General features: G+C 59.3%; 3 protein-coding genes across 3 annotated transcripts in view; 2 read left to right on the top strand and 1 right to left on the bottom strand.

Moving 5' to 3' along the window:
• ENH_00072100 (hypothetical protein) overlaps positions 1–204 on the top strand; it is a gene marked incomplete at both ends in the record, with an annotated part of 715 nt that extends 511 nt beyond the window's left edge. The window contains one exon of the mRNA XM_013577573.1: positions 7–204. Within this exon, the coding sequence (XP_013433027.1) occupies positions 7–204 (198 nt within the window). The remainder of the gene's footprint in view (positions 1–6) is intronic.
• A 308-nt stretch (positions 205–512) lies between these two features.
• On the top strand, positions 513–2,597 carry ENH_00072090 (RIO1 family domain-containing protein, putative; the record flags this gene model as incomplete). Its single annotated transcript, XM_013577572.1, has 1 exon — positions 513–2,597. The coding sequence occupies one exon, from the start codon at positions 513–515 to the stop codon at positions 2,595–2,597; it is 2,085 nt and encodes a 694-aa protein (XP_013433026.1).
• A 1,749-nt stretch (positions 2,598–4,346) lies between these two features.
• Positions 4,347–7,523, bottom strand: ENH_00072080 (hypothetical protein; the record flags this gene model as incomplete). The annotated part of the gene is made up of 1 exon (XM_013577571.1): positions 4,347–7,523. One exon carries the CDS (start codon positions 7,521–7,523, stop codon positions 4,347–4,349), a length of 3,177 nt encoding a protein of 1,058 aa, XP_013433025.1.
• Positions 7,524–7,807: the final 284 nt, after the last annotated feature.

Genomic DNA, 7,807 nt, shown 5'->3' with positions numbered 1-7,807 from the left:
CAGCAGCAGCAGCAGCAGCAGCAGCAGCAGCAGCAGCAGCCGCAGCAGCAGCAGCAGCAGCAGCAGCAGCAGCAGCAGCAGCGGCCGGAGAGCCGTTTGGTGCCGTTTGCACTGAAGGTTTACCGCACTTCCGTTTTGTCTTTCAAAAACCGCAGCAAATATGTCGAGGGGGACTTCAGGTTCAACCACGCATACTCGCGGTAACCTGCTGCTGCTGCTGCTGCTGCTGCTGCTGCTGCTGCTGCTGCTGCTGCTGCTGCTGCTGCTGCTGCTGTGCTGCTGTTGGTTATGCTGCTGCTGCTGCTGCTGCTGCTGCTGCTGCTGCTGCTGCTGCTGCTGCTGTGCTGCTGTTGGTTATGCTGCTGCGGTGTGCAGGGCGAGGGGTCTGCTGCTGCTTGGTGTTCTGGGGAGGTTTGTGCCTCGTGTGTCTGCTGCGCTGCGTGCTCACTCTGCTGCTGCTGCTGCTGCTGCTGTGCTGCTGCTGCTGCTGCAGCAGCCGCAACCCGCGAAAAATGGTCGCCGTGTGGGCCATGAAGGAGCAGCGCAATTTGCTGCGCTTTGCTGCAGCAGGAATTCCCTGCCCGCTGCCAATTGCATGCAAAAGCAATGTGCTGCTGATGCAGTTCATCGGCACTGCCACCTACCGCAGCAGCAGCAGCAGCAGCAGCAGCAGCAGCAGCAGCAGCAGCAGCAGCAGCAGCGGTGTTGCTGTGGAGGGGGAAGGCGACAAGCGGAGCAGCCACGAGGCGGAGGGCGAGGCGGACCCACAAGCAGCAGCAGCAGCAGCAGCACCAACAGCAGCAGCAGCAGCAGCAGCAACAGCAGCAGCAGCAACAGCAGCAGCAGCAGCAGCAGATGGCGATGAAGATGAGGAAGATGATGAGGAAGAAGATGAGGAAGAAGATGAGGAAGAAGAAGATGAGGAGGAAGAAGACGAGGAGGAAGCAGCAGCAGCAGCAGCAGCAGCAGCAGCAGCAGCAGCAGCAGGGGGGCGTGAGCGGAAGCAGCAGGCCGCTGAGGTGTACAGACACCAGGAGGAGTTGTGGGGTGGCGGGGATTTTTCTTTTCCATTTGATGCTTCCAATTTATTTTATTTTGCTGCTCCTCGTTTGAAGGACTTGCCGGAAGTGTGTCGGGCGTTTGCTGCTGCTGCTGCGGAGCGCTGCTGCTGCTGCTGCAGCAGCAGCAGCAGCCACGAGGCCCTTTGCTGCTGCTGCTGGGGGGCCCCTGCTGCGCAAGTTGCTGCTGGCTGGCGGCTGCTGTACGTACAGTCCGTGCTGCTGCTGCGGCAGCTCTTCCAGCGCTGCAGGTCAGTGCACGGGGACTTCAGCGAGTACAACTTGCTGCTGCAGCAGCCGCAGCAGCAGCAGCAGCAGCAGCAGCAGCAGCAGCAGCGAATTGTTTTGCTGGACGTCAGCCAGGCAGTGGAAAGAGACCATCCCGAGGCCCTGGACTTTCTCAAGAGAGACTGCAGCAACACCACGGCTTTCTTCGCGAAGCGGCTCGACGCATGCAGCAGCAGCAGCAGCAGCAGCAGCAGCAGCAGCAGCAGCAGCAGTTGCTGCTGCAGCGGGGAGTGCAGGGAGTCGAGGAAGCAGTGGAGGGCCTTTCCCCCCTTCTTTGAAAAAAGAAATATTTTCTTTTCCAAATTTAAATTGCTGTCAGTTCGCGAACTTTTCGAATTTGTTGTCAAAGCAGAGCTGCCCCCAGAGCTCCACTTCCTGCAGCAGCAGCAGCAGCAGCAGCAGCAGCAGCAGCAGCAGCAGCAGCAGCAGCAGTTGACGGACGAAGAGCTGTGGGAGGCGATGGCGAGTTACTTAGCGGGACGTCCGCCCAAACAGCCGGAAAGAGCAGCAGCAGCAGCACCAAAAGCAGCAGCAGCAGAAGCAACAGCAGCGAAAGCAGAAGCAGCAGCAGCAGCAGCAGCAGCAGCAGCAGCAGAAGGGGACAGCCGCAGCTGGGCCAACGACGGCTACAGCACCGACAGCAATTGGGGCTACTATGGCGGCAGCCGCAGCAGCAGCCGCAGCCGCAGCAGCAGCCGCAGCAGCAGCCGCAGCAGCAGCAGCAGCCGCAGCAGCAGCAGCAGCCGCAGCAGCAGCAGCAGCAGCAGCAGCAAGGCTGCAGCGGAGCAGCAAGTGAGCGACGCTGTGTTTCTGCAAAGCTGGATTCCCTCAACTCTCCACGAAGTCTCCGACTTTGCTGCTCTCGAGAGATTTGCTGCGCAGCAGCAGCTGCTGCCAGCAGATGCTGCGCTGCTGGCGCTGCACGACTTGGTCAGCAGCAAGCCGCGCCCGCGGGCCCGCAGCAGCAGCAGCAGCAGCAGCAGCAGCAGCAGCGGCAGCAGCAGCAGCAGCGAGAGCAGCAGCAGCAGCGGGGAGGAGCAGGAAGGGGGCGGCACGCGGCAGCAGCGGCGCAAAGCAGCAGCAGCAGCAGCAGCAGCAGCAGCAGCAGCAGCAGAGAAGTTTAATGGAATTATTCCGGAAGGACTTTCGAGAAAAGAATGGAAAAAGAAAGTAAAAGAAATGAACAGAGAAAGAAGAAAATTCAAAATCCCAAAAGCTCTTAAAAAGAAGCTTTCCAAAAAGAAAAAATAAACTAAAACTGTTGCTGCTGCTACTCTTGCGACTACTGCTGCTACTGCTGCTGCTGCTACTCTTGCTACTACTACTGCTGCTACTGCTGCGGCTGCTCTTGTTGCTGCTACGGTTGCTGCTGCTGTTGCTACTGTTGCTACTGCTGCTGCTGCTACTGTTGCTACTGCTGCTCCCACTGCTGCTGCTACTGCTGCTAATCCTGTTGCTGCTGCTGCTGCTGCTGCTGCTGCTGCAGGGAGCAAGTGGGGGTCTGTGTGGGGTGTCTGTACACCTGAAAGGACTCTCGCTGCAGTCAGTTTTTGCGTTTGGGGGAAAAGTTAAATGGAAATAAAAGAAGTAATAAACGAATAATAATAAATAAATAAATAAATAAATAAATAAATAAATAAATAAATAAATAAATAATAAATGAAATTTATAAAATCAAAAAAGACAAAGTCCCGGACTCTACACAAACCCGAGACTGCGCTCCGCGGCCTGCTGCTGCTGGCAGGCCCTAAGGCTTCACAAATGGGTCTACGAGCTGCAGCAGCAGCAGCAGCAGCAGCAACAGCAGCAGCTAGTGCTACTGCTGCTGCTGCTGATGCCGCTGCAGCTGCTGCTGCTGCAGCAGCAGCTGCTGCTGACGCCGCTGCAGCTGCTGCTGCTGCTGCCGCAGCTGCTGCTGCTGCAGCAGCAGCTGCTGCTGCTGCAACTGCTGCTGCTGCTGCTGCTGCTGCGTGGAAATAAGATAAAACTCGGGGGCGCTGGCTGCGTCTGCGGAAGTTGAGGGCCAAAAAATCCGCCGAAGTTTTGAAGAGTTAAAAGCCAGGAAGTTTGGAAGATTTGGAGGTCTTTTGAATTCCCCAGCAGCAGCAGCAGCAGCAGCAGCAGCAGCAGCAGCAGCAAGCTGAGGGGGTGGCGAGGCCCTTGAAAAGAAAAGAAGCAGCACTTCAAAAGTGGCTTTGAAGCTGCGAAGAAGCAAATCCGCAGCAGCAGCAGCAGCAGCAGCAGCAGCGCTGCGGTGTACGTACACCGCAGCGCCAGTTCCAGTTGACGGAACCTGAATTTCGGAAATTGAAGTTCAAATGTTTTCTTTTTGATTTAAATTGTTTTCTTTTGCATTTAAATTGAATAAAAGTCCTTTTTAATTGTCTTTTGCTTCTTCTTTTCCGCAAATGCTGCTGCTTTCCACTCCCACGCATGCAGAAACCTGCACAGTTCAGCTTTCCAGTTTGCTGCAGCAGCAGCTTTCCAGTTTGCTGCAGCAGCAGCTTTCCAGTTGCTGCAGCAGCAGCTTTCCAGTTTGCTGCAGCAGCAGCTCTCCAGTTTGCTGCAGCAGCAGCTTTCCCGGAGCTTCTCCTCAGCAGCACATTCACCCTTTGCTGCTGCTGCTCCTGCTGCTGCAGCCTCTGCTTTCTCCGAGCCTCCCCAGCAGCAAACCCACCCTTTGCTGCTGCTGCTGCTGCTGCTGCTGCTGCTGCTGCAGCTCTCCCCCGGCTGTTCTCGCCCGTCTAACTAATCTTTTAATTCCATTTAATTCAAATCTAAAGAATTCCATTTAATTCAAATTTAAGAATTCCATTTAATTCAAATCTAAAGAATTCCATTTCATGCAAGCACTTTTCCATTTTCCTTTTCTTACTTCTGTCTAACTTCAGCAGCAGCAGCAGCAGCAGCAGCAGCAGCAGCAGCAGCAGCAGCTTCTCTCAGAGAAGCTGCTGCAGGTCCTGCAGCAACTTCACCTTCTTTCTGCTGCTGGAGATCCCCTCAGCTGCCGCGGGGGGAATCGCTCTGCTGCTGTTGCTGCTGCTGCACCTGCTGCTGTTGCTGCTGCTGCTGCTGCAGAAGCTGCTGCTGCTGCTCCGACTGCTGCTGCTCCTGCAACTCCTGCATCTGCTGCAGCTCCTGCAGCAGCAGCCTGTCCTGCATCTCCTGCTGCATCTGCTGCTGCTGCATCTCCTGCAGCAGCTGCTGCTGCTGCTTCAACTCCTGCAGCAGCAGCTGGTCCCGCTGCAGCTGCTCCTGCATGCGCTGCAGGTCTTCTAAAAGCTTCTGTTCTTGCGACAGCTGCTGCGCCCGCTGCTGCTCCAGTTCCTGCAGCTGCTGCTGCTGCAGCTGCAGCTGCCGCAGCTGTTGCTGTTGCTGCTGCTGCTGTCGCAGCAGCTGCTGCTCCGACTGCTGCTGCTGCTGCTGCTGCAGCTGCTGCAGCCGCTGCAATTGCTGCTGCTGCAACTGCTGCTGCTGAAGCTGCTGGTACTGCTGTTGCTGCTGGTGCAATTGCTGCTGGTGCAATTGCTGCTGCTGCCATTGCTGATGCTGCAATTGTTGCTGCTGCAATTGCTGCTGCTGCTGCAATTGCTGCAGTTGCTGCTGTTGCTGCTGCTGCACTTGCTGCTGTTGCTGGTGCAATTGCTGCTGCTGCAATTGCGGCTGCAGCAGCTGCTGCTGCAGTTGCTGCTGCAATGGCTGTTGTGGCTGCTTGAATTCAAAGTGCTCCTGTTGCTGCGGCTGCAGTTGCTGCTGCGGCTGTTGCTGCTGCGGGGTTTGCTGCGGCTGCTGCAGCAGGATGACCGGCTGCTGCTGAATCTGTTGGTGGAGCTGCTGCTGCTGGAGTTGCAGCTGCTGCTGCTGCTGGAGTGGCAGCTGCTGCTGCTGCTGGCGGCGCTGCTGCCGCCGCTGCTGCTGCTGCTGCCGCCGCTGCTGCTGCTGCTGCTGCTGCAGCAGCAGCTCCTCCTGAGTATAGAAGACCTCGTCCTCGCTCCAGTTCAAAGAGCTGCTGTCAGCAGCAAGAGTGAAGCTGCTGTAGTCCTTTTTGGTGTTCTTCCAGAGCTGCTGCTGCTGCTGCTGCACAGCAAATTGTCTTCTTATTTTTTCATGATTAATAACATCTTTTGGAACTCCTGCTGCTATCCATTTGGAAATAGGATCATTAAAAGACACCAAGTTGCTGCTGCTGCTGCTGCTGCTTGCTGCTTCCTCCTCCAGCTCCCCGCTGCTGCTCGAGGACAGCGCGTCCGAGGACTCTTCCGTCACTGGCGTCGGCTGCCGCGGCCCAGCAGCAGCAGCAGCAGCAGCAGCAGCAGCAGCAGCAGCAGCAGCAGCAGCGCCGGGGGTCTCCGCCTTCGCCGCAAACGGACTCCCCGTCGAAGGCAGCATTGAAGTCAAGCTGCCCCAGAAAAAAGAGAAAGCCTGGCCTGCTGCTCCCCCGGACGCGCTGCTGCCAGCAGCAGCAGCAGGAGCAGCAGCAGCAGCAGCAGCAGGCGCTGCAGCAGCAGCAGGTGCTGCAGCAGGCGTCTGCGGCGGCGGCAGCGAAGTGCTCGAGTGGGCCCTCCGCCGCTTCCTCTGCCCCGCGCCCGTTCGCGCTGCAGGGCCCGTAGCAGCAGCAGCAGCAGGAGCTGCAGCAGCAGCAGCAGGAGCTGCAGCAGCAGCAGCAGCAGCACGAGGAGGCCCGATTGTCACGTTCGGAGGAGACCTCCACACAGGGTCCGTGAAAGCAGCAGCAGCAACACTGCCGAGAGCTAAAGGCAAAGTGACTCCCGGAGCAGCAAGTGCTGCGGGGCCCGGGGCCGCAGCTGCAGCAGCAGCAGCAGGTGCAGCAGCAGGTGCAGCAGCAGGTGCAGCAGCAGCAGCAGCAGGAAAGTAGAAAAAGCTGCGAGGGGCACTCGAAGCAGCACCGGGAAATGGGGTAACGTAAAGGGCGGAACGCACAGGAGGCCCAGCAGCAGAAAAAGCAGTTGGAAAGAAACGAAGAGAGCTGCGAGCAGCAGGAGCAGCAGCAGCAGCAGCAGCAGCAGCAGCAGCAGGGGGAGGGGGCCCTCCGGCAGCAGCAGGCGCTGCGGCAGCAGCAGGCGCTGCGGCAGCAGCAGGCGCTGCAGCAGCAGCCGGAGCTGCAGCAGCAGGCGCTGCTCCTGCTGCTGCTGCTGCTGCTGCTGGAGCAGCAGCAGCAGCAGCAGCAGCAGGAGCTGCAGCAGCAAATGGAGACCCCGCGAAAACAGGCAGCAGTTTCAACTCACTCTTCCAGCAAGGGCGCTCTTGGTTCCCGTTGCTGCGGCCGTAAGTCAGTGACTGGACGGAAAAGGAGGGCGCTGCAGCAGCAGTAGCAGCAGCAGCAGCGACAGCAGCAGCAGCAGCAGCAGCAGCAGCAGGAGGCGGGCCTGCTGCTGCTGCTGCTGACGAAGGCTCTCCCTCCCCCATCGCACCGCCTGTGTACGGGTCAATCGTCAGCAGCACTCTGTCTTCCGCCGGGCTGCTGCTGTTGCTGCGGATGTCTGCTGCTGCAGCAGCAGCAGGCGCTGCTGCTGCTGCTGCGTCTGCTGCAGCCGCCCCATTTGCTGCTGCTAGAGGCAGCGTGACCAGTGGTCCACTGCTCTTCAAGAAGTTGAGTTGGTACTGAGGCTGCAGCAAAGGGAAGAGGGGGACTGCGGGGCCTTGCGCTGCGCCTGCTGCTGGGTGCTGCGCAGCAGCAGCAGCAGCAGCAGGCGCAGCAGCAGCAGCAGCAGCAGCAGCAGCAGCATCCGGAGACCCTTCAGTCCCGCTGAAGAAGTCCTCATCGGAGTCGCTGGAGAAACTCATGAAGTCCTCGTCGGACCAGTCGGAGCTGCCGCTGCTGCTGCTGCAGTGCAGCAGCGCGTCGGACTCCCTGCCCTGCTGCTGCTGCTGCTGCTGCTGCTGCTGCTGCTGCTCCCTGTCCGCGAGGCTGCGGGCCCGGCCCTGGAAGCGCTGCGCTGCTGCTGCTTGTCTGAAGCAAGACAGCAGCAGGAAGGCCACTGCTGCAGCAAGGGGGGGCAGCAGCAGCAGCAGGGCCCCCCTGGGGAGGGCCCCCGGGGCCCTTCGCCGGCGCTGCAGCGGCACATAGTCCCGGCTGCCAGCAGCAGCAGCAGCAGCAGCAGCAGCAGCAGCTTGGGGCTCGTCGGGGAGAGGAATCTTGGAAGTAAACAGGGTCATTGCTGCTGCTGCTGCTGCTAGTTATGCTGTGGTTGCTGCGCTGCTGCTGGGCGCCGCTCCATTGAGGGCTGGCGGCAGGGCCTCGCAGCAGTTGCTGCTGCAGGAAGAGGCAATAAAAGCTGCTGCAGCAGCAGCAGCAGCAGCAGCAGGAAGGAATGCGTCGGCAGGGGCCCGGGTTGCGCGCAGCTGCTGCTCAGGCGCTCCTGCTGCAGCAAAGTAGATCCTGCGCCGCCCGCCTGCTGCAGCGAGCAGCAGCAGCAGCAGCAGCTCTGGAAGCAAGGGAG

The sequence above is a fragment of the Eimeria necatrix genome, genomic scaffold, assembly GCF_000499385.1.
Source record: "Eimeria necatrix Houghton genomic scaffold, Enh_scaff706, whole genome shotgun sequence".
Taxonomy (NCBI): domain Eukaryota; phylum Apicomplexa; class Conoidasida; order Eucoccidiorida; family Eimeriidae; genus Eimeria; species Eimeria necatrix.
The sequence above is the reverse complement of the archived record's forward strand: the minus strand, read 5'-3'. Positions and strand labels throughout refer to the sequence as shown.